Source organism: Accipiter gentilis, chromosome 1 (assembly GCF_929443795.1).
Source record: "Accipiter gentilis chromosome 1, bAccGen1.1, whole genome shotgun sequence".
In the NCBI taxonomy this organism is placed as follows: domain Eukaryota; kingdom Metazoa; phylum Chordata; class Aves; order Accipitriformes; family Accipitridae; genus Astur; species Astur gentilis.
The window spans coordinates 25491544-25516426 of NC_064880.1; the positions used below are offsets into that span (position 1 = coordinate 25491544).

At 46.5% G+C, this 24883-nt stretch overlaps 1 protein-coding gene across 2 annotated transcripts in view; it reads left to right on the forward strand.

Moving 5' to 3' along the window:
* Positions 1-2581: 2581 nt before the first annotated feature.
* The window catches only part of KLF7 (KLF transcription factor 7), a 57203-nt gene continuing 34901 nt past the window's right edge, over positions 2582-24883 (forward strand). The window contains exons 1-2 of one of the 2 annotated variants that reach the window (XM_049810602.1): positions 2582-2624; positions 2887-3140. In XM_049810602.1, coding sequence (XP_049666559.1) covers positions 3039-3140 — 102 coding nt within the window. In that variant the 5' untranslated portion in view covers positions 2582-2624; positions 2887-3038. Of the gene's footprint in view, positions 2625-2886; positions 3141-3478; positions 6176-24883 lie in introns of those variants that run through there. The other variant, XR_007507302.1, reaches the window with a different exon arrangement.

Genomic DNA, 24883 nt, shown 5'->3' on the forward strand with positions numbered 1-24883 from the left:
CGTATTAAAATGGTAGTTATGCTAAACAAGGACAGAAGTATAGCACCAAAATGTTTTTCAGCCACAGGAATGACAGAATTTGAAGACAAAACCATATATTTAAGTAGCTCGTACCATAAACCTTCACTGCTTTTGCCCTCTATTTCCTTGCCTAGGTCAGAAAAAGCCTCTGCATAAGTGTATGGCCTTGTTCTGACAAACTCTTAAGGATAAATGCTTATCAAAAGCTTTTTCTGAAACAGGTATTTCTTGCATAACCCTCTCGGTACAGGAGCTGTGTTATGATACCCAAATGCTGCTTCTTTCCAGATCTGACCACCTTAGTCCAGCTCTGTCCTCTCCTGTCTTTAAGTTTTCCCTTCCCAAGGTGCCCAGGAAAGGTATCGCTTTGCCAGAGTGAGGCATGCTTGGAATTGGTAACAAGGGTCTGTAAGACCTCTCCAGCAGCGCTCGCTGCACTAACCTTCCCTTTCATCTTCCCACTAACACATATATTTACACATTTATGGGTACATTTATGAGAAAGAGCAGTTTATTATTCACATCCAGCCTCACATCTAGCTTTTCTGCTATGCTAAAGGTGCCAGAGATGGTCCTGTTTGAGGCAACCTATGGCTCCCCTAGGTGAAGGCTAAGAAACAGGCATCACACCAGCAGCTCACAGGAGACAGTTACCTTCAAGTGGACTCCCCTGGACTGTCCAGACCTCCACCCTGAGCAACAGCTCCCACAAGCCATCCCATTGCTTCTGCAATGCAAGCACCCAAAGAAAAAGTGTTTTTGCAGAGGCGAGACCATTTATTTGAGAAAACTGCCTATGTCCAGGTTTTCCCAATTACTGCAGTTCCTTCAGCAACAGCTTCATTTCCCCCTTTCCCTCTAGATTTTGACTCCTCAAACTAGAGTGCAGGACTTTACTCTGCTTTATTCTAAAGTTACAGCAGTGTTGCTTGCCAGCACCTATATGAATTTGAAGTTGATACAGCCATTACCTGGGCTTTCTTTAGAGGTTTATTCTGAGAAGCTTTCTTCAAACATGGCTTTCAAAATTGTTAACGTGGGTCCACTCTTGGAAAAGGCAATTTGTCTTGATCACTAAGAAAGAAAACATACCATGAACTAATTGGCACTGATGAGTTTTGCTGCCTCATACTTTCACATCAATCTGAGTGGGACAGCTGGGATGAGACATGTGTGTACTAGTGGCATTGTACCAAGTTACACCAGCTGTGGCCTGGCCCAGACACTCTCATCTGGCTGCAGAAGGAAGACAATAGCAAGTAGGTATCATAGTCACTTAAGGCAAGAAAAGTGTGATGCAACTGCTCTGTATCTATAACTGCATAGTTTAACAGCCCCTGGCAGCATCTGCTTGCCCCAATACCCAGTCCAACTCACCCAGCCAACAACCCACTGTAAAACAGGTTATGTTCATCCAGCAGCCTTGTGGCTGGATATAGCCCTGGCAATGCAAATGATGGGACTACAGGGCCCTCTGAATTTGAGGGCAACAAAGAGAACATATTTCTTCTATTACTGGACACCCTCCCCCCATCATCTTTAAATTGGGCACGCTCACTCCTGCAGCCCTTCCAAAAGCAGAAATGCAACCATGTCATGTGCACTGTTGGGGAAGCTCTGCACCACACTAACCATTTAAGGTCAAACAGCTTATTAGCCAACCCAAACTAGCACTCAAAGAGGGCTCAGCTCACAGCTAAGCCTGGTCAAATGCCACAGTTGATGCCTTAGTAAGCACACGAGCATTACTGGAGGTAGCCTGGCTGGATTAACACTCAGCACCGCTCAGAAGCTGGGCTGCTGCGGTCTCCACACGCAGGCACCGAGCACGTGCTCCTTACGCCGGCTGCTCCTGCTCAGGGTATATTCCCGCTCTGCCTCCTTCCAGCACCCTCGCCGTCTGCGCATCTTTTCCCAGCCATCTGTGACTGAGAAAAAAAGTGCTTTCCTCACCCTGGCCACCCTCAGCCCCCGGGGACTCGAGCGAGAGCGGTACACGGCTGCAGACAGGGTGGGAAGGGCAGGCTGCTCGGTGGGCGCCAAGTACGTGGCCCCTTCCCCGGCCCCTCCGGAGCCGGCGCCTCAGCGAGGCAGCCCCGCGGCCGGCGGCGGGAAAAGGGACAGGGACGGACGGACGGCCGGCCGACCGCCCAGCACCCTCCACAGCAGCGGTCAGCCTATCCGCCGTCATCGGCGGCCGCGGCCGGGCCGAGGCGCCCTCGACCATCCCTCAGCGCGCCGCGCGCTCCGCCACTGCCGCGCGCCCCACCGCCCCCTTATATAGCGCCCTAAAAATAGCTCGCCGCGCACCGCCTCGCGGGTCGTGGGGAGGAGGTGGGAGCCGCGTTGCCGGCCAATCGGCGCCCCCGCCGGCGGTCCGGCACCACCCCCCGCGCCCTGAGCGGCGCTGCCATTGGGCAGCAGTAATTTCAGGCGCGCCGCGGACCCGCCCCTCCCGCCCCGCCGTTTACCCTACATGGTCACGCGCTGCCTGAGTGGGCCGCGCGGCTGCGCGCTGGGGGGGGCGGGGCGGCCGTGAGGCGGCCGTGAGGCGGAGGCGGCCGCGGGGAGGGGGGGGGCCGGGCCGGGTTTGCCGAGGGAGGGTGAGAGAAAAACGGGGGGGGGGGGGGAAATGTGGTCTCCCGAAAATAAAGAGGGGAGGGGGCGGGGAGGGCGGGCGCAAGCGCGCATGGCCGCGGCGCGGGGCTGCGCGGTGCGCGGCGGCGGGGACGTGCCCCGGTGCGGCGGCCGCGGGGTGCTCGGTGCGCGCCGGCGCCTCTCGTCCTCCTCGGCCCGGCCCTCGCCGTCCCTCGCCGTCCCTCCGCGCTGATTCTCTCTCTCTCTCTCTCCTCTCTTTTTTTAAAGTGTGACTGAAACAAAACAAAGCCAAAGGGACGCTGGATCTATCATTGGTTGATTTTCCTCCTCCTTTTTTTTTTTATGATCAAAAACAACCCCCCACCCGAGCAAACAAACACACACAAAAGCAGAAAGAAAGGGTCTTGCTCAGCAGCAGCATGGATGTCTTGGCTAGTTATAGTATATTCCAGGAACTCCAGCTTGTCCACGACACCGGCTACTTCTCAGCTTTGCCATCCTTGGAGGAAAACTGGCAGCAGGTGAATCATTTAAATTACTCCTGTAAATCTCTTAAGTGCAGGCAGTCGGTGCATTGGGGCTGCATTTCTGACTTTATTTTATTTTTGTTCTTTAATTCAGGGTTGGGTTTTTTTGGTGGTTCTTTTTTTTCCGCGTGGGTAGACCTTTAAATCTCTGTATTTTTTGCCATGACAAACTGAGCAGTCCATTCAAATCTGTCTGCCTTCAGTCCTTTCTGAGCACGCCCGGCAGCACCTGAGATCCGGTGGCATTCTTCAGGGTTTTGTTTTTATGGTGACTACTATTTTATTTTATTTTTGAGCTTAGAATTTTTTTTTTTTTCGTTCTTTTGAACAAGGCTGATCACTTCCAGCCAGTGCTGACAGCTGGCAGCTGGTGGAAACGGAATAGATCATTCTTATTTTCAGGTAATTAGTATATGTCAATAAAAATCGTAGCTTAAATCAGAGCTGGGGGGTGGGCAGGTGTGTGGAAGCACTAGCAAAAGCTTTTAGGGTAAATTCTGTAGCTAGGGAGGTGACATTTTTTTTTTTATTTTTTTTTTTTTTAATAGAAGGTGGGGAGAAACACACACTTCTTGCTGTATCTTAAAACAATGACGCCTTAGGCTGGTTCCAGTAAACCAGTGTGTTTCGAGACACCGTATGGTTAATATGCAGACAGAATTAGGATAGAGATGGAAATCAAGTATTACGAACGCATTAAAATGATGACTGGTGGCGTGAATAAATAAGACCAAGGAGAAGAGTAGGTTACAGAGAAAAGAGTTGTATAAAATGGAACTATGAACCCAAATGCATAGATCTATAAATAGTTATCAGTTGGGATACTGAGGGAAAAGGAAAGACAGGATTCCTCGTTATGGCAGGACATTGTGAGACCATCCTGTTTCTTGATGTGATTTTTCTGGCAGAGGTGATATGCTAGGCGAAATTCTGGAAACTAGTGTCTCTTTAAAAGAAAAAAAAAATCCGCTGGAGGGTAGGAATAGTGGAGTGTGGCTGGCATGACATGTGGTGCTAATGCAGCGCACGGACCCGTGGCACTATTGGTATAAGAATAACGAGCCACTGGATTTCGTCTTGCCAGCATTCACCTTAGCCTTGGCTAGCATAAGGGTAGCATGTGTTAGGTCTTCAGTAAATGACAGCTTGGTATATTAATTTAATTTTTCCTTAGAAGTGTGTGTGGGGAGAAATGTGGATGGTAGGGCTTCAGGGGAGCACTGGGGCTGAGCATTGTCATCCAGCTGGACTGGGGCTGGATCTTTAAAGGTTTACCCTGGTAAAATTATTTTGGCTTCAGCTTTGTGTGTGTATATGCGCACACACGAGAGGTTTATTGACAGCTATGGTGCGAACACATTCAGGATTTAATTTGCAAAATGACCGATCCAACTTTGCTTTATCCTGCGAGGGGGAGGGGATGCTTTTTGTTATTAATATTCAGCTCGCACATCCATGATGGTCACATCTGCTTTCCTGTTATATTTTTAACATGCTAATTAAACTGAAGAGGTTAATATAATTTCATTAAAAAATTATTTTCACAGCATCGTTGTTGTTGGATTGGTTGCGTATTCAGTTGCATATTAGTAACAGTCCAGACAGTCCAAAGCGAGATAATCTGTTGACATAGCCAGCATGCTTTAGGCAGTACTGTGTGTGATACTCTTGTCTCCTGCTGCCTTTTATGTGTGGAAGAGCAGCAGTTTGTTTTATACAGTACAATGTACCTACCCAAGCCCACTGTTACCTTTGCAAAATTTAAACTCACACTCTCCTGGTTAAACCCCACTGATTCTCCATGTATGTTTGAAAAGAGAAGTTGACAATCATTTATTACATTTTCCCTTATTTCCCCATAAATCCTCTAACCAGTGCCTGATGTTTCATAATACATCCTGTATTTACAGTTTGTTTTTATTCCCCTGTTGCTGCCTGGACTCTCCTTGCAAACAACAGGCAGCAAAACTGATGTATCAGTGGTGGGAGCAGCTGAAGCTGACTGTACAGAGCATGCTGTCACACAGGCTTGGCAGACCCACTGACACAGAGACCCCAATTTCATTCTTCTGAATCACTTGCAAATGTAGCCACGTCTCAGGGATCTAGTTATTTTAGGCAAACTCTAGCAACTTTGGGACAAGTAATGTGTGTGCATGTATGTGTGTTTCTAAAGGTATCCCTTAAAACTGTCGGGTTGCAGTTGAGACCCCAGGGAAGAGAGCTGACAGGGCAGTGACTGATTCTTGCGGGAAGCATCAGAACTGGGAAGCAGCAGCTTTAATTTTGAATGAAAACACTTGAATGGGTCTTGCCTCCACTCCCGTGAAGAGCTCTGGTGCCATACCCGAGCTCCACAGAGGCTCCAGAGCAGTGCTTCTCCCAGCAGCAAAGCAGCACCCCGGGAGATTACTTCAGCCTCTTAAAAGGGGGGAAGTAGTTGTGTGGGTCAAGAGTAGGCTTCTTTATCACGTTGTGAGCTCCAGTTGTTTTGTGGTTAGCAGCTACTAGTTCTTGATGCGGAGAGGTTAGTCCGTGCCAGTTCCTCCTCCTAGAAATGGTGTCTACTGCAATACCATAAAAGATGCACTTGCCTCACTGAAAATCAGAGCATGCCTTGGGGTGAAAGTGTTGACACAGTCCTGTCTTCCTTTTCTCCTGAGTCTGGACTACTCTTTAGTAGCTGATGGCTGAGGACTACACAGCTGGGGCAGTTGCTCATATTGCCGATTGTGAAACACCCATCACTCAGGGAGGGCACTGACAGCACAGGCAGGTTGCAAAATGCTTGCACGCAGTTAGCTGATCTTTCCCTTTTTTCCTTCCCACTGCAAGAGAAATGTGAGCAAGTTTGGTATCTGCGCTTTTGACAATTAGCCTTGGAGTTGAATGAGAGCAGCCCAGCAATATGTACAAAACAAACAGATTTTGTGTAGGAAGAGATTGCCATCTCTTTGTAGGTGTCTTTTTTAGGAGGAAAAATAAAAACAAAAAAACCCCCTTTGTCCGCCTTGGACATAGTTTACATTGTAGAAGTGGAAATACCTGAAGTGGAAGCTGGAATTGAATCCACGATTTGTTTCACGTTATTTTAAAACACATGTTGGGAAGGGAGGGCTTGTTTTTTTTAGGCAGCAAAAGCTTAGCTTCCCTATGTCAGCTTTGGGTGTACACCTTCAGGCAAAACACTTTTGAGGTCAGGATGGTTTTTTCTTTGAGTGGGGAGGTCAGGATCTAATCAGTAATTCATAGCACAACTTCATCAGGAGGGAGAGAACTTTGTTGAGTCTTTGTTTAGCTTTTCCAGCAGCGTTGAGCTGCCACAGCACTGAGAGAGATTAAAGGAAGAGGTGGGCTCTGTGGATTGGAAAACAAGGCATTTGCTGTATGTCAGCTGGCTGGTATCTCAGCATCTGTGTGTTTCTGCCTGGTGCTTCATCCTGGCTCTGACTGAACCATCCTAGTTGCTCTCTGTCCCTGCAAGCTGACTCTGCAGTTCAGGACCTGGGTGGGGGGAGATTGTAGCACCTGCGTGGCTGCTGCAGTGCACCGGGCGGACCTCTGGCCCCATATGCCGTTGCTCGGGGGTAGATGTCTGATGTGGCATCCCTGAGATTGGAACTAGACTGCTGGGAGAGACAGCACGAGGCTGAAGAGTGCCTCGTTACTCTGCAGAGGAAGGAAGTGGGTAGGAGGCTGTTTTTGAGGGAGGTGACTGTGAGGAGCGTAGCCCGTGCAGCTGCATGTGGTCCCACTCTCAGTGTGCCAGGCTGCAAGGAGGGGGAGAGCAGGGCTGAGAAGTGGGAAGGGCTGGACATGGGGCTTCAGTCTGTTCTTCGAGCTGGGCCTTTACAATGTCATTTGGGGAGTCATTAAAAGATCAGTGTGCAGAAGGCATCTTTTGTAGTCAGGTATGTCTCTTCCTAGGGATAACATTTCAAATCATCACTATTATCCTTCTCCATAGGCCCCTTGGATGACTCTGGACTCACCATCCTTGTGTGGAGAAGGGGTCTGATCAGGAGACATTTTGGGGCTCTCCATATTCTGTGGGGGCCATAGGGCAGCCTTTAGCATGGCAGTTCCTGTAGTGTCAGAGGACAGGAGCATAAAGAACAGGTAGGTGCATAGGGTCACTGTGTGTGCAGCTGATGCAAGTGTATAAAATGAGCAAGGCTTAGGTGCTAAACCCTGGCTTATTCTAAAAGAGCCAGCCTATCCCACATGTGTCATCGGGCAGAATAGGTCTAATTGGCTGGCAGAAGTGGAAATGGCATTATATTGTTTGCCTGATAACCATTGCCTGATAACATTTCCTCTTGCCTTGGCTGACCCGGCTGCTATCAGCTGCAGCAAACAATGATCTTTCCAAGGAAGATGCACATTTCCTGTAAAGTGTAGGATCAAGGAAGCCTTTGTTTCGCTCTTGACTCTGTTGTAAAGCCTTCGTTGCATATTTTTAATCAATTCTTCAAGCCTCAGTTTCCCTCCTGCTGAAGCATCTGACAAAACGATGCTAAGGCGTGGTCTTTGTGGGACTGGGAGGCTGAGTTTTGTCCTGTTCTGGCAAAGTGCTTTGAGATCCCTGTGCTGTGTGAGAGCAGAGTATCCCGAGGTGACTAATCTAGCTGAACTCTTACATCTTAATGCTGACTTCTATTTGGCAGACAGGGTCATTTTCAGGCCTATAGGAAAAATTTCCACTGCTACTGGAAAGGAATAAATCACACTGGAGAACATTCCTGCCTCCCCATCGTCTCCATTGTTCTAGTTTAATGGCATAGTTGGCCACTACATAAACTAAACCATCTCTTTTAATATTGCTATTTCATCTTGGTTCCAGTCACAGTGTAACACATTTCTTAAGTGCTTATAGTACATCATGCCTCTTGAGAATAACTTGCAGAAATGGTTGACTTCCAAGAACAGCCACATGTGTAATGCAGTGTATTTCAGACTCTAAGCGTCAGTCCATTTATACCTGCAGGCTCTCTGCTCGCTCCATGTGCTGAAAGCATGCTCCTATCACCTTACAGAAAGAGATGGAGAAAGAGATGGAAGACAAACTGAAACTGCTGTCTCTTGTTTCATGATTCCTTAATTACAGAATCTGTTGTTACAAGTGATTATTTCTTGGCATTATGGAAGTGTAGAGCCCCGCAATCCATGTTACAGGTCTTAAATAGCTGATTATGTGTGTGACTTGTGTCAGTGATTTTGAAATGGTGTAAATACCTTTAAGCAATGCACAACCATAATGTGGGTACTCAACTAGAAAATATTTTCTCTTATTTGTTTGGGATGCTTTAACCTCCCCTCCCCCAAGCCCACATGTTTATGTATGTCCTATTGAACAGGCAATGCATAGATTAGAGTAGGCTACATAAAAATCATGATATATAGCTAGTCTGCAATCTGATACTTCCATGTGGAAATGACAGAAGGTCTTCAGTTCCACGCAGTAATTTCACACTTAAGCTCTCCAGGGTAGAGGCAAATGGTATCTTCTGGATATTGTCGTATTTTTTTGAGGCCTTGTCAAATGAGTCTCCACTGAGAAACGTCCAGTGTGTTGCTCCTCCATTCTGCATTGGGAAACATGTTATAGGGAAGCGAGAAGGAAGCTGCTTCTGTTTGACTCTGTAGCTGCATGTGAATAACCTTGATTGCAATTGTCCTTATAAAACAAAGAGATTTTGCTCACTGGCTGAGCAGCATTGATGTTCAGTACATTAAGCAATGGGGTAATAGTACACCTCATCTCCTATCAAGTTTGTCCCATTTTGCAGAGGTGAAGAAAAATTGTAGGCTTTTGATCACCATGCTCAAAACCTCATGAAGTTATTCACAGGTATTGTAATTGGTGGCGGTTTTACTTTTTGATGGTAAACCTGAATTCTGGAGAGTTAATAAAGGTGTTTTCAAGAATGGTACTGAGTCCTTCTTAGTATCCATTCTGTTTCCCTGGACTCTCAAGTGCCTCCTGGCCATGCCCTTATGTATTTGTTACAATGCCCCCACCACTTCCAAACTCCCAGCAACACTCAGGAGCTGGGAGTGCCATTTTTGTGGTGTCTTTCAGGCTCAAGTTGCAGGAATCACCCACCTGAATTGCTGAATTATCTTGTCCCCACGGGTCCTCTTTGTACTATGGGTGCTTCTACCTTGGTCCAGATGAATCTGGATTCACTTGAACTGCAGGGTTCAGCTGATTCTGCAGCAAACAAACAAAACAAACCTGCCAGGGAAAGAGCCTCCCCTCCCAAATTTTCCTGGGTAGAGAACAGGTTTGGAATCCAGATGTTACTGGATATTCCCTAGCTTGGTGCTGTTGTATTTGAGACTGTCCCAGTCTTCTTCATTGGCTTCAGTCTTGGTAGGCACTACACATGTTTTGAGTGTCTTGAGTTTGGCAATCTCTCGGCTGTGTCTCCTTCCCAGCATTGCCATTTTGAGTTAAAAAATCTTGTGCCTGGTTCCCAAGACACTGAGATTGTCTTTAAAGTCACAGACTTTTCACTTTTTAATTTGATGTTCTTTTTACTTTCCTTGCTTCTGAGCCACTGAAGATTTGTTTTATTGTCTTTTATTCTCAAAAATAAGAAAACCTGGGGTTTCCAACACTTACTTGATGCCAGCAGCATTAAGAAAATGCCACTATTGTGTCATTTTGAGAGCTGGCAGTAGAGAGATAGGTGTGTACATCAGAAAAAACTCGTGTATCGCTGCATTCACCAGGCTGTATTTGCCATCCCTGCTCTGGCAGCAGCTGGTGAGGAAGGCTGCCTGGCTGTTCAGGTTGTTAGGCTGCCTGTGAGAGCAGGGTGCATGTCTCATTTCCCTTCTTAGAAGAAATTGTTTCAGCCTTTATGACCAAAGATAGTTAGACATCTTGGATTTAATCAGGACACCAAACCTTTGCTTCTCAGTTCTTCAGTTTCAAAATGAGTTGGCAGCTCTTCCATTCTCATAGGGCTGCTGTGAAGATTCATACTGGGGGTTGCGGTGCTCAGGCACAGTGGCTGGGGCAGGAGAGGGTTGCGCTAGGCTAAGGGGAGATGGACAGCCAGCCTCTCTGAAGCTGCTGGCCCAAATCCTGCCATGCCAGCTGGCTGGTGCTGAAAGTGCAGGACAGCTCCTGTGCAGGGAGCCCTTGGCAGGGTGCGGCACTGCCTCTCTGAAAAAATGAAAATGAGGATACAAAAGGTAAGCTTAAATCCCCCTTCCCACAGGTTTGTGTCATCTTTGAGACAACCTGGGCACAGCACTAATTTGGCCGCTTCTCAAGGTTTTTAAAAGGTGTTGGAGTTGGGTGTAGGAAGGTTGGGCAGGAAGACATGGGATTTTTTTGTTTAAAATGCTTAGTGTATCAGCTCTGATATATTAAGCTGCTCTGATGGCTCTTAATCCTTTATAAGCAGGTACCCATCCTCTCCCTGTTCTTCCATGTGAAGGGTCATTTCCAATCCAGAGCATTTCCACACAGTGCAACTGTGTATTCATTACATGTGTTATTATTTGGAGAACTATTAAGATGCATGTGGTATACTTTACAACGTACACTAAAGAGTCTGAGTCATTTACGCACAGACTGCGTATTAATGTTTGCTGAAGGTCCAGCAGGCACGCTTATTTAAGTGTCATAATGGTTTTGAACGTGGTGCTTATAGACCATTTCTCACATGTCCTAATCCTCTTGGTTATTTCTTGGCATTGTGGACCCAAGTGCAAAGCTGGGGTTTAAATCATACGTGGGCGTCAACAGCTCCTGCTCTGCAAGGGATAGAGAAGTAGGCAGTGACACAGGCGAGCTTGGGAGACAGTGTAATTGATGGGGAAGGATGCGAAGGAGAAGGACACTGGCTTGTGAGAAGCTCTTCTGAGACATTCCAATTAGTGTTCTGATTTACAAATCCTGCCCTTAAACCCGCAGCCTCCCAAGGTCAGTTTTAAAGGCACTCTGGCATAAGGTTGATGTTTGACCATGATGGACCTTTGTAAACCAACGTGTTCTGACAGAAACTGCAATCAATGGAAGTATTTCCATCTGTATAATTAAAAAAGCCCTGGAAGCAGGGTTTGCATTTTTTGGACAGGATCATCTTGCCCACCTGCTGCCTTTGCAGCTCTCACACTGCAGCATTCTTCCTGTGCAACTGAAGTGAAGTGACTGGAAATCAAAGTGAAAATGACTGTTTGTTCGGATTGTGGAGTGAGGAAAAATGCATGTGGCATGACAAGTAAATTAGATTTTAAAAATGCTTTCACTGCTAATAGACTACTATGCTGTTAGGCATTTGGTTTTAATCCTGACTTTCGAGTGGGCAAAGTTCACTTTCAAGCATAAGGACAGTTCTTGGGTTTGTAAGCATTTGCATTTTCTGCTGACTTGTCCTCCTCACTCCAGCCCAGGAGGGAAATCAGCACTGAACTGAGTTGCTTTGTGCTGGTGGGGGTGAAGTGGGGGACTGCCTTTAATCACCTGCCTTTATTCTCCACCAGGGCCAATGGAAAACAAAGGTTCCAGCTAGCAAAGACCATGATGAAAAATGTTCAGTGGGTGGAATAGTAGAAGGGGCGAGAGGTGCTTCTGTCTGTTTGCTTTTTACACCTAAAATGGACATTGGCCACATCACGGCACTTAGGTGTGATGTTAGAGACCTGAATTTGAGTCACTGCTTTACTTGATTCAGGTCTGCCCTTCCAGATTACATCTTGGATGTGTGAAATTTCAGTGGATGATGTGGTGGCTCCAAAACCAATATATTCCAATAAAACACTTTAGACTGAGCAAAAATGTAAATTTTTTTGAGAATGTTTGGTAGAAATGTTTCAACCAGTTCTGCTTCCTAGAAGTTTTCCTGAGGGCCTGGCCCTGTTTTTCGTGTGAGAGACTTTGTTTTGGCTAACATCTTTGGCTTTGTTGACAATTTTAGCCTTCCGTTCCAGGGCTTGCGCCCCTAAAACTGGATTAATTTTCCCCAGCTATTAGCAATTTGGCTAGTAAAAGGTATCCAGACTCTGCATCCTGTGACTCTCCTGCATCTTTTGAGAACTGCAGCCACAATCCTACGTGGTGCTGTAAGCAATGTCTGCATACTTCTGGTCTCTAACCTGGGGGCCTGCTCTCCCTCGCTCTGGGTGTGGGTCTGGCAAGGCATGTTGAGGGTCTGGCAAGGCATGTTGATGCACGAGATGCACAAGAGCGGTGCAATCACACGTGTTCTTCAGCTCCTCGGAACTGCTGGTCACTCCTTTCTCCTCTGCTCAGCTGCTGCTGGCGAGGTGCTGTGCCGGTTTGTTGGCGAGGAGTCGGTGTACTCACCCTCCCTTGGCACCTCTGGCTTACTCTGGGTCTGAGGTGCACCACACCCCAGGGTGCAGGGTGAGGTGAGCGGCTCAGGCGCTTTGTTCTTTTCCTGTGGCTGCACAGTGGTTTGAAGGGTGCCAGCCCTGCAGAGCCTGCTGCCTGCTTCCAGCTGGTGAAAAGTACTAAATAATCCCGGTTTGGGGTTTGGTTTTTTCTTTTCTTTCTTTTGGCTTTCCCTGTCAGCCTGGAAAATTTATGCTGCTCTGAAGAAAACATTCCACTCATCTGCAAGCTACTACAGCTGCCGTGTGAGTAATAAAGTATGGAAAGGAGGAAGGGAGAGGGGAGAAGAAAGATGGGAGCTGGTGTTTCATATGGAAAGCATCACGCCAGAAGTGGCTTTGTTTCCAACACGTGGACAGTGGAGAGGCTGCATTTGCTGCTTAATGGAAAGTCGGTGCCAGTGAAAAGAAACCTCCCTCATTAGTGACTAGATCAGAGGGGGGTGAACTTCAGCGTCTCTTGCTTTTTTTTTAAATGTGTCTGCATTTTAAAATAATAAGGGAGAAGCAAAGGGCACTGGACTGACGAGAATACAGCCAGTTTGGGCAAAATAGCTCTTTTCTGTCTCCATCTGACGCTGCTGTCCCAGTTCACTCTGGTGGTGTCACAGCCCTCCCTTGACTGTTCATAAGCTGTGCCAGCACCTCAGAGTGGTTGTGAACATCTGAAGGTTGCTGTACATCAGGTTCTTAGCAAGGTGCGTGTTTCTTATGTTTGTATTTGGTTTCTGATCTTTCAGGATAGTGTAAAGTCATGTTTGTAGGCTTTCCTGCACAATCGAGGAAACCAGGAGCTTGGTTTTGGTGCTGAGAAAGGTGGTTCTGATGTAACAAGAAGTCTCTGAGAGTTGGGGCTTTAAGAAACGTGTGAAAGAGCAGTGGGGGTTGCTGTCAAATAGTGAGAGTAAGGGACGTTTGTCTGATTAGAGCAGAGGAAGGAAGCACTTACAGTTTTGGAGGTCTCCAGTATCTTGGAATAAGAGGCAGACAGCTGTAAGTGTTGACATGACACAGTGAAAGAGCTTGTAAGATGCTTCTCTTGCAGGTTTGAGAATTTCAGGGTAAATGGATGTCACCTGGGGTAGTTTCCTACTGTTTACTGCAGGAAAACAGCATAGACTTCTCTTATCAGCATATCCCTTAGCTCTCCTGTGTTTTTAAAGTGAAAAGAAAGATTGTTGTATACAGTGTTTGAAAACGGAAGGGCCTGGTTTAGTCTGAGATTTTTTTCCTACAGGGAATGAGTCCGGTGTTTGATTGTACAGTTAAGTTTCAAGAAGAGCTTTGCTGTTTCTTCCATTGATTCCAGGATGAAACCTTCTAGACACAAGCTGAATTCTCTGTCTCCAGTGCTTCCCTGGATGAAGATGTTTGCTTGAATCAGTGCCTCAGGAGCTGGGGTGATTTGGGGTTTAAAGAAGGGTAATGTGGGGGCCTTGCTCTGCTTGGTTCCCTTACCTCCAGGACAGCCTGGTCCCATGGCATCACACTGTACTTCTGAGTTGGCTGCAAAGCTCATGCTCTCTCTTCAGGCAGCCCTGATTTTCTGCTCACTCAAGACAGTTTTGTTTTCCGAGAGTACTCCTGTATTAATCTTTCTTGGATGCTGGCAAATAAATTTCAGGGTACCCAGTTTAAATACTCTTTACTGAGTGTGCCTAGCTTGTCTTGGGCTTTCTGAGCTTTGGTGGTTTGTTTAAAACGTGAATAAGCCCCAGTTGTTTGAGGGATAACAGAAGAATGCCTGTGCAGAGTTACTTTCTGGTGTGGACTTGGTAAATGGGTGACTTCCCAGCATAGTTTCTCAGTGTTGAGAAGAACACCAGTAGGTACACAGAGCCCTACAAAGGCTGCATTGGGATTTCTTTTTCTGACTTGAGAAACTCATGTTACATTTCTTTGAAGAACACATTTGAGGGAAAGCAAGAGAAGCAAGGTGTGGGTGGTTTCTTATTCCCAAATACCTCCAGTGCATGTGACACTTAGAAAATGCTGAATACTCATATTCCAAGTCTTGAATGCCTGTTGAGCTGGACACTTTGAGTGGATGCCCTAGGTTGAAGACTCCTCTTCACTGGGACTGCCTCACACAGATTATCTTCATGCAGTAAGAGCTGTACCAGCTGCAAGGCCTTGTAATTCAGTGTTTTGTTTGAGCAAGCTGCATTTCTGGTCAGGTGTTGTTGCACTGTGGTATAAGATGGAAATTTCTGTCTCCTTTCCATTTCCTTATGTTTAAGTCGAAAAGGTGAAGGAAACCTTTACATTCTGCTCTGAATGCTTTTTCTCTTTGTAAATGGGAAGAGTAGTACCCACATCATGTTGGGGATTTCACGTCAGCCAGTGAGTCAGATCCTGGGCCGTTGCAAACTGATGCAGATCTGCCAAAGTCACAGTGCCAATACGCGGATTTACACTGGCCCAGTGTCCACGAAGTCACTTGACACCTTGCAGGAGAATGGTCTATACAAATCTCAGGTCTCGTCAGGATGTGGAATAAATATCAGGATGTGGGCAGAAAACAGCACACCCATTTTAATGATTTGATTAAAACAATATTGCTGCTCTATGGCTCTCGTAAATGTATTTCCACTGGTGTTGGGGGGAGGAGATATTCTCAAGTGCCATAATGAGAGAGTACGTTTTTTAAAATGTTGCACAATAGGCCACTAAGTTGTGCTCTGGATATATTGGCTTATTTCTGTTTTATAGTGAGCTTGGCCTTAGGCATCCTATAAATACCATTTCTCCCCCTACCTTCAGCTAATAAATGATGGAAACTGTACCGGAAAGAAATTTTCTTTCCATCAAAGAGTGGGAGGTCCTGAGCGGCCCTCTATAAAACAAAGGGTGCAGCATGATTTGTTTTCTTTGGTTTTTTTTTCAAATGAAGAAAATGTGGGCATGGGAGGGAATGAGAAGATGTTTCTAAGTGCTAAACGTGCTCTCCCCAACACTGCAAGGTAGGATGATGTCTGGTGTGGGCATTGCTTCCCCCAGGACAGTAATACCCATCTGTGAAATGGAAGACAGATGGGCACGGTTTCTGAACAGTCTCAGTGCATGGGAAGAAGGAAGGATCCCATTCTGATTTACCCTCGGGCTTTCATATCCAGCAGTGGAAACCAACCTGAAAGTGGGTGTAAATGAATGTCTAAAGGAGCCCTTTGTGTAATTCAATGGGCTGTGTCATCCAGGGTCCGACTAAATTATCAGAATGGCCCTTTTTTGACCTTAAAATCCGCTTCTGTAAGTCAGTCCTCTTTGAGACCTTTTTGCTCTGTTTTAATGATGTCAGAAAGGTGTAGTGTAAATGTGAATCATGAAGGGTGCCTGCTTGTGCACATATGGGTGGCTAGACATGCTTCATTTCGAGAATCCATCACACGCGTACTGTGTATCATGTTGGAAATGCGTCTCAGAGGAGAGACCAGGTTTGTGGAGGTGGGGGCTTCCTTCTGCACTGACTAGAATCAAAAGCGAGTCCATGTCATGATATGGCATGGCATGGCATGGCATGGCATGGCATGGCATGGCTCAGAGATGGTGTAGGACCACATTCTGACTGCAGCTTGGCCTCTAAAGTTAGAGAAGGGTCAGGGAAGACCTTGTGATCAGCAAGGGGGTCTTACTGGCTAATTTTGAAGGCAAATGAGGTTCAGGAGCAGGGTCTACATGATGAAAAGGCTTTTTTGGTCACTGCCTTCATCCAGCAACAATAAACCATGCATATAAGCAGATCTGGTCCAGAAACAAATACACTCGGAAATTAGCAGTTAGATCATTAAATTCTTTTGCCCAGGTGACATTTCTTATTGTATGCTTTGGTGGTGCTTTCCAGTCTCATTTGAAATCCACCTAGCACGAGGCCCTGCTTTCCTTGGAAGCATGTGCTAAAACCTAGTTTAGGGGAGGAATATCTAACAGGCTGTTCTCTCTCTTACCTGAGTCTAATTTCTCCCCCTCCCATATTCTCTCTCTTCTCCATGCGCAAGTCCATTGCTTTGTTTGGGTTCACCCTGTTCATAGCTGTGTGGTCTGTGACGCTTTTTCCCATCTTTATCTATATTAACTCTTTCAAGGATTGTTATCTAAATGTGAAATGAGACCCCTGTTCATTGACTGGAGATTATAACACTGACTGTGGAACAGACATGATAAATAGTAATAAATGTGCACGTCCCTTTCAATTTTGTCATACTTTCCATCTGTCTGTTCCTTCCAGTTTTCCTGTATATCAGATGCTAAGAATGTGTCCTCGAAGCTATATTGGTCTTCTCTGTGTCTTATCTATTCTCAGTCTCTTTTCAGCCTTACAGGATCTCTGCTTTGTATTGAGTGTGCATGTTGTGTTGCTGTTTCTTCCATAAATGCATTAATTTGTCTTTTTCCAAATTCAATCTCAAATATATTTCCTGCCCCTGCGTGGTTTTCTTTACATACTGCCTCTCTCTGCTGGCATCACAAAAAAATTTAGCATTTCCTCCTTAAGCTCTTTTCCCTGCTTTTCTTCACAATTAAAGCTTTTTATCAGTTTCCTTAGTTTTCTGATTTGTTTTTATTAAGCATGTTTTTATATTTAGGGCTGCGATCCATCGGAGTAAACGGAAACAAAAAATTGAGGCCAAAGTTTTGTTTGTTTGCTTAACGAAACAGATCAGACTTTAAATGGGATGAAGTCAAATCAGTGCTGATGACTTGTCTTGATGGTAGCTGCTTCTAAGTGCTGGCTATTGACAGCGAGTCATGGAAGATCTCAGCGTTCTGAAAAGCCTAAAACCACAAATACAACCGTGGGGTTGAAAATCACATGGTGGTATTAGTATCAGGAAGAGCAGGGCTGCTGTGAGTTGCTGCCCTTTGTTCAGCAAACAGTATCTATATGCTGGTTAGTTAGTTGAAGACCACTGTTTTTGTGGCTGATGGATGTGAGGTGGGTGTTTAACCTGGATCATGGTTAAAGGGTAAAGGCCCCTCAAATTTCGGTGCCCACCCAGCACACCGCTGCCCTTTTCTTCAGCAAAGGGTGGCGTTCCAACACAGGCAGGGAGCAGGCCTGCCCAAAATGCTGCGGGGTCAGTGGTGGGGTCCCACCACCATCCCTCTGGAGGGTCCCCCCTCTGCCACCACCCACTGGGGTGGGTGGCTTCAGTGGCCTTGAGCAGGGTGCCTCCCTGCCTCCCTGTCCCCGCCGCCTTAAAGGAGGATTTTCCAAAGCCGCTCTCGTAAGGCAAAGGAGCCTGCCTGAGCCGGGGAGGAGGGAGCGTTAGCTGCTCTGGACTGCAAGGCGCTCTTCGGTTCGCTTGGCTCTGGACCTTCCTGCTGTGTTTGTCCACTGTGCTGCTTTTAACCGTCTCCGCTCCTTTGAGTCAGCTTGGGCTGCTCGCACGGCAAAGAAATATTTTCCTGGTGTTTCAGAACATGCGTGATTCCCTCTCCTTCCTGTGGAGGAGGAAAGCTGCTCACCCGATACAGGGTCTGCCGGGGTTATAACAGGACAGTGGGGCCTTGCCAAACAGCAGTGAGGTGTACAGCTGGTTGTGGGCAGTGGGGCTCTGCTGGTTTTTGCTTGGTTCTGCTGCTGTGAAAACTTCTCGCAGGAACTGTCATCTTTCTCCCCTTTATTCAGCAAGCTCTTAAGCTGTGGGTATCCTTGAGGGGGTTTTGTGTGGAACGTGAAGACTGTAAAGAAACAGGTCCTAAACCACGTGCTGTTGCTAATGGTCCTGCAGACCAGCATGCAAAAAGCCAAATGTTTTAATAGAAATTAAGGAGTGAAAACAAAGAAAAGACCTGCTACAATGAAGCGCCATGTGGCGCCATCCTTACAACTTGATGGTGTGATTGCACTGGTCTACATCCTGGGTGTATTCTTCCATCTAATGTGTTCCTGGAACAGCTGAAAACAGAGGGGTATGCAGAAAATCCACTGTCCATCCAGATGTTAATCAGTACAAATGCTGAAGTTCAGAAATAAAATATGAATGAGAAAATTGTGGGAAAGCAGTACTCTCTGTGCCTACCTTTATTTCAGTACCAGGGACTGTGCTGGCAAATTTGGGCAGTCTGGAGCAGAAAAAATCCTCAGTAGTACCCCGATAAGTCAGAGGACCTCACACCTACAGTCTTGAAAGCAAAACTTGCAGGTTGCCTTTTTGAAGCTCAAATTTTCCAACAGCAATGACAGAGCAGTTTCAGCAGAGAAAAATACATACCCTTTCATTCAAGACCCAGAGGTTTAGAGCATTCAGATATCTGTCTGATTTGATGGTTGGTGTTTGAACAGACAAGATGGTTCACAGCCATTGCCCTTAGAGAGCAGGGAAGCTGTTGCATGCCCATTTTACAGGCTGGGAAACTGGGACACCCAAGCGCTCAGTTGTTGGAGAGAGGAATTCGAGAGCAGAGCTTGAAAAGGATACCAGCTCCCTGATCTCCATTTTAATTAAATTCTTTCTGCAATTGTCTTCCCTGCCAGTTTAACTGGTGGAATGTGGTCTAGCAGAGGAATTTTTGGCTGCAAACTTGACAGGAATATTTTTCTGGGCCAGATCCTTGCTTAGTGTAAATTAAGATGACACCACTAGCTAAGATTACTGTGCTAGCAATTTACTCCTCCCTCTGAGAATCTGGCCCTGGTTTGCAGACAGTGGGCAGTGTCATATAATTTGTTCTTTTTAATTTTAGTCTGTCTAGACTCTTTTGCAGCACCCCTTTCTGGGAGGACTTTGTGCCAGCAGCTCTGGAGCAGAACCACACTTCTCTGGTGAGAAACACTTAGCAGACACAGCATGAAGGTGGCCTGGTGTGCTCAATCTCAGCAGTTCACCTCCCTGGTGCAGGGTTTGGCTTTGATAGTCTCAGTGATTTTTGGTGGAGATGTGGCAGAGGGGATACATGGCAAGATTTCTTCCCTGTGGAGGGGGAGTGAGTCTGTCGTTTTCCCTGTTTTTGGCGATGTGTTGTCCCAGCTGAGTGCTGGAGAAAGACAGCTGCTGCCGATGCAGCGTTTCTGTGGTAGTTTTTCTTTCCAGCAATGGATGACACACCTCTCTTTGTGGGTAAGAAGGTCTTTCTCCTGGTTTTGAAGGCCATTTGCTGGCCTTGTGTTTATTATTACAGTCAGTCCTTCCTCCCATGCTGTCAGTATTTACCACTCAGCCTTTAGCTTCTCTGCTGTGTTTTCTCCCACACTGAGTCACCTGGCATAGGGGTGTACCTCTCCAGCAGCCTTCAAACTTGTCACGAGGCACACACAGGACCTAGTTTTTACAAAATCCTCAGATTTGCTGGCTGTGGTTAAGCAGGTGATTAGCTAGGACTGTTTTTCTTCCCCTTCCATTCTCTTGCCAATTTCCAAGTTACTCACCAGGATTGTCTGTAACTGTGTTTGTTGAGCCAAACACAGAAAGGCCGTGACTCTGGCTGGGGCTCAGGAGCGGCAGCGATATATACCCTTTTACTACCATTACTTCTGCTTGCATCCACATGCACTTAACTGAACCCCTAATCCTCATAATCATTTTACAAAATTTGCTAATCATAAAGTCCTACCTTCTGTTGTTAACCACCTACATTTATGTGTCTGTACCCAGCCCCCAAAAGGAAGGGTCTTCATGGCTGCAGAAAAAAGCCTGAAGATAGGGGTACTAAAGTCATTAAAAACAATATTTCTTTTTGAGAAAAGTATAAAGCACACACTATTTCTGGGATTCCACCTGAGTTTGATCAATACGAATGAAGCAGAGGTCTCCCAAAAAAGCAGCTTGCATGGAAATGGGTAAGAGATTCTTTGTGCAATCTTAATGATTTTGAGAGAGACGTTTCCCCTGTGAATTGCTGTAGGAGTTTGCACCCCTTCCCCCACACTCAGCAGAGGCAAGAACATATGACTATCCTCATGTAAGGTAGTGCAGTGTTAATAATGCTGCTGTATTGATCAAACTGGGCTGCTTTGTCACCAGGGACAGCTGGCAGGATTTATTCTGACTCCGAAGGCTGTGCCTCCTAAAGTGCATTTTCCAGTCCTTTCACTAGGCGAAGGGTGTGTTGTGCTTTTTGTCTTAGCCTGCAGGAGCAACGCTTTCAAAAGATTGTATGGTGTCCCACCATCCGCTGCCTCTTTCATTTCTGCTCTCAGGGCTCCCACCTTACTCCCACTCAGAGCTGGATGGATCTCAAGATCTTGTTGCAGCAAGATCCAGTTGTTTGCCCTTGGAGAGCACCTGGAGGAGCAGCCGCTGGCTGCTGGAATGTGGATAAACACAGGGTGACGGGAACAGGAGAGGCTTCCTCTTTGCTTAGAAAGTGAGCAAAACATCAGTAAGAAAGCAGCGTAGAAGGAAAAACATGTGCAGGGTGGTTTTGTTCCCCCCCTGGCTGATACTCATGACCTTGTTAAAAAGATCAGTCTGCTTCAGAGACTGCACGTGGTCATTTTTAAGTGTAGGGAGAAACCGAATGTGGCTTTTATTTTTCCATCTGATAAATTGCCAGTTGCAGGTTTTACTTACAGAACACTCTGAGTAGTCTGAGAAGAACACGATCACCTTGATATTATATTTATGAGTAAAAATGGTATGAGGCAAAAAAAGCTCTTAGCTCACATGTAAAGAAGACTTTTAATGCAGTTTTTGCTTCCAGGAATGCACCATTACTCATGGCAGGGAAGGGACACATTAGCAGGCTTGACAGACAGGAGGGCTGAAATGCCTAGGGGCACTCAGGGGCTCACAGGGGCAATTTGACATCATGCTTCTTTGACAGGTGTCGTGAGCTTGGTGCTGGGTAGTGATGGGACATCTGCAGAGCAGGGAATGGTTAGAGACATTTGAAATGGAGAAAAACCCCTGAACCTTGCTCTGGTGATGGTGGGAGCACCTCTGGGGCACTCTGAGAAGAGCCCACATGCTCAGAAGTGCTGTGATGTATTCTGCAGGGGCTCAGGGTGGCAACCAAGTCACAACTCATGCCTGGAAAATTGTCCCCTGAATGTGTAGGCTGCCAGTAAGTGCCGGCTCTAGCTAAAGAAACACGGTTTTGAGTGCATTCCTCTCCCTTTCTGAGTCCCAGTTCCAGGACTGCTGGGTCTGAAGCAGATCCCTGCAGCAGCCCTGGCCACCACGAGGCATTTTGGCTCTTGCTTCAGCTCTGATATCATGCAACTGCTTGGGAAGCACAACTGCTTGGGAAGCGGAGCCGGCTGGAGGCGAAGCAGGAAAGTGTTCCCAGGAATGTTCCCTGCGAAGCAGAGACTCAGCCTGTGGTCTCTCATGCGGCTCCTCCTTCTCCCAGCATAAAGGTTACCTTTGTATGTTTATAACCAAAATAAAATTGCAGCTCCTGAAAACTATAATTTGTACTTGGGGGAACATAATGTTTGTGTTTAGCTATTGCAGGGATTGTACCAAGGCACAGTGACAGAGGTCTGAAGTCTTTGGGATGACGATAGCTGGCAACAGACTCCGCCTTTGGGGGCTACTAAAAACAGATTTAGTTAAGCAGTATCCATGATGAACAAAGTGCCAGGGAGGACTGGTTGTACCATGAGGAAGAGGACTCCCCTCCTGCAGTGGGAGAGGCTGTCCTTCCTCAGTTCCCGCTCTTCCCCTTCCCACAAACCAAGCCAAGAGAGCCTGGCTGTGGTCTTCCAAGCCGTGACACTGGAGACTTCCATCCCATCTCAGAAAGACAATAGAGGGAAGGAGTGGTATACAGCCAACCCACAAAGGCAGGCTTATCTTGGAAGATGCTATATAGGCTTAAATAGAGTAGAAAAGGGAAATGGGGGAAAATAGGACACTTAAGGTAAACTAACTACATTTTTTAAACGTCTGATTTGGAAATATGCCAGATAACATGTCCGCTGTTGGGATTATAGTGACTACAATATGTTTCCTCTTTTCCTTGTTGGTAAGTGGGTTTTGTTTGTTTCCTTTCTGGAGAGTGGTGAGGGAGAGGAGGAGAGGTGAGGGAGGAGAGTTCCCTGCAGTGCATGTTTGGTAGTGTGCTGGAGCTGTCTGTGGCAGTTTAATGGGTAAGGCTGTGGTGCCGTGAACGTGACAGCTTCTAATTCCCGACATCATCATTTGGGCCTTTTTGTCTCAGGGAAAGGCATGGTGTCGAGTTTCATTTGGTTTGCTCAAAGAGGGTACTTAGGGATGGGGCTGGAAAGCTGAAGGCCTCACAGACAGCCTCTCAGCAGCATGGGTGCAGGCAGAAGGGATGCTAAAAGCCTTGCCAGCAGAGAGATGCCCTCACCCGGTATCGTCTCCGCAAGGTGGTGCTGAGTGCCGTGTTTGGTTATGTACCTGGAATTAATTTGGGAACCCTCCCCATTAATTTTGGGGGGAAAGGTGCCAACATAAACTTGAGGCAGGGTCTGGTGATTTTGCACAGTATTCTCCAATACATTTCCAGGGATATTTTGCCAGGAGAAACAGAAGGTTTAAGAGAGAGCATGAAAAGGGTGAAAAGGGACAGTGTCTTGCCTTGACTGTCAGACTCCTACACAAGTAAAGAGTGTTGCTGGGGAGACACATTGTGAAGAAACAAGGGAAGGAGAGGGTGCTTGTAGGGTAGGGGAAGAGCAGCTGAAAAGAAGAGCCTTTCTGAGGTCCTAGAATCAGACAGGTTTCTGAGCAGGGCTCAAGCAGGTCCCGTCCCATCTTCCACCTCCTTCAGGAAGAGCAGAGTTTCTTCTGGCCTCTGTTTCTCCCGATGCTTCATCACAGCGCCCGGGCTCTGCTTTTCACCAGCCTGCTTGGTGTAACAAAGTACCACCCTTTGGGCCTTTCTGCATTGTAGTCTCTGCAGACTTGGGAGTCTGCAGGTACCCATTCAGGGCATTTCTATGAAGGCATGTCATGATGGCTTATCATATAGTTAGCTCCTCTAACAAAAGACAGTCTTGTGCACAGAAACATCTTGAATTAACCATGGTGGCCGCTTAGATGCTGGGAAGTCATCGTATCTTCTGGGATACCAAGACATTGCATTCCTTCTAGGCTATTTTCTGGCTGCTTTGCTATTAATAACTTTGTCCTGAAATAGCACTTTCATATTGCAGCATATTAAAATCCATAACAACTGGGTGGGTGTCTACAGTCAACAGACCGAAGAAAGTGAGCCAGCACGAGAGCTGTGGTTGTGTAAATTGGCTCATAGAGGTGTGCTGACTCTGAGCAGTTGGTGGGTGATCTGACCTGCTGAGCTTTCTCAAGTCGATAAATGGCAGGGCTCTTAATGGGATCTCCTGGCTTCCCATGCCATACTGCAGCTGGTAGCCGTACAGCCTGCTGGAAACCGCGCTAATGCGAGGCTGGTCTCGTGATCCTTTCATAAGGAGCGAGCAGTGCCGTGTCCAGTTCTGACAGTGCACCTTGAGTTGCTAATGATATCCACAAAAGGCCCTGCCAGATCTCCTTTTTGTTTGATCTAATGCATTTTGGGGATACAGGTCTCCTCAGATGCCTGTGGGCAGTTGCTTGGGTTGCTGCTGAGCAGCTGGGCCAATACTGGCAGGCACTTTACCAATTGCTTTTAAAGAGGACCGTGCTGCTTTTATCAGGGTGCGTAGCAGCCCAAGAGCACTGCCTGGGAGATTTGAGGCTGATCAAAATCCTGTGTGGCTAGAGTTTTGGAACAACCGCCTTGGCAAAGCAGTGTAGGAAAGAAAAGCAATGGAAAACACCCTTGGCTGTAAGGGAGCATCCTTTGGAGGGCACCTGGCTTTTGCGTGAGAGGCAAGTTTACCTGCAGTGGGACATTCAAGTGCGAAGGCTGTTGTTTCTGTGCATAGATGATGAAAACTCTGGCCTAGGAGTGGCAGAAACCAGTCTGTGAATATCTCCATATAGACTGCTCAAATTTAAAAAAAAAAAAAAAAAGAGAGAGAAAAGAAACAAATCCAAGTATCAGGATGTCTGAAGTGGTGTTGTTTTTAAATTCTTCCCATTTTTCCATTTTTGTCACATTGTTCCTAATAAAGTAGACACGATTTGTAATATAAAATAACCATCTCCAGCCGTCAAAGAACATGTCAAATTCTGCTTCACGTAAGCCACAGAGTTAAATGGCGCTAATCAGCAGCAGAATTTCATGGAGTTTGAGTGTTGGCAATGTCCTCAGCTGATGTAAACAGGAACCATGAAATCAAGGCTGCTCTGTGCTGATTTACCCCAGCTGAGAATCCGGCTGCGCTTCCCATCGCTTTGTTTCCAGTCTGAAGATTTTTTCTCGATGCAACGGTGAAACTCAAGCCTGTTGTCTTTTCTTTTCCTTGCCCAGACTGGCATATTTATCACAGTAGCACATGCATCTTCTTGCTCTTGTAAGATAACAAATTGCCCAAATGATTTAAAAAA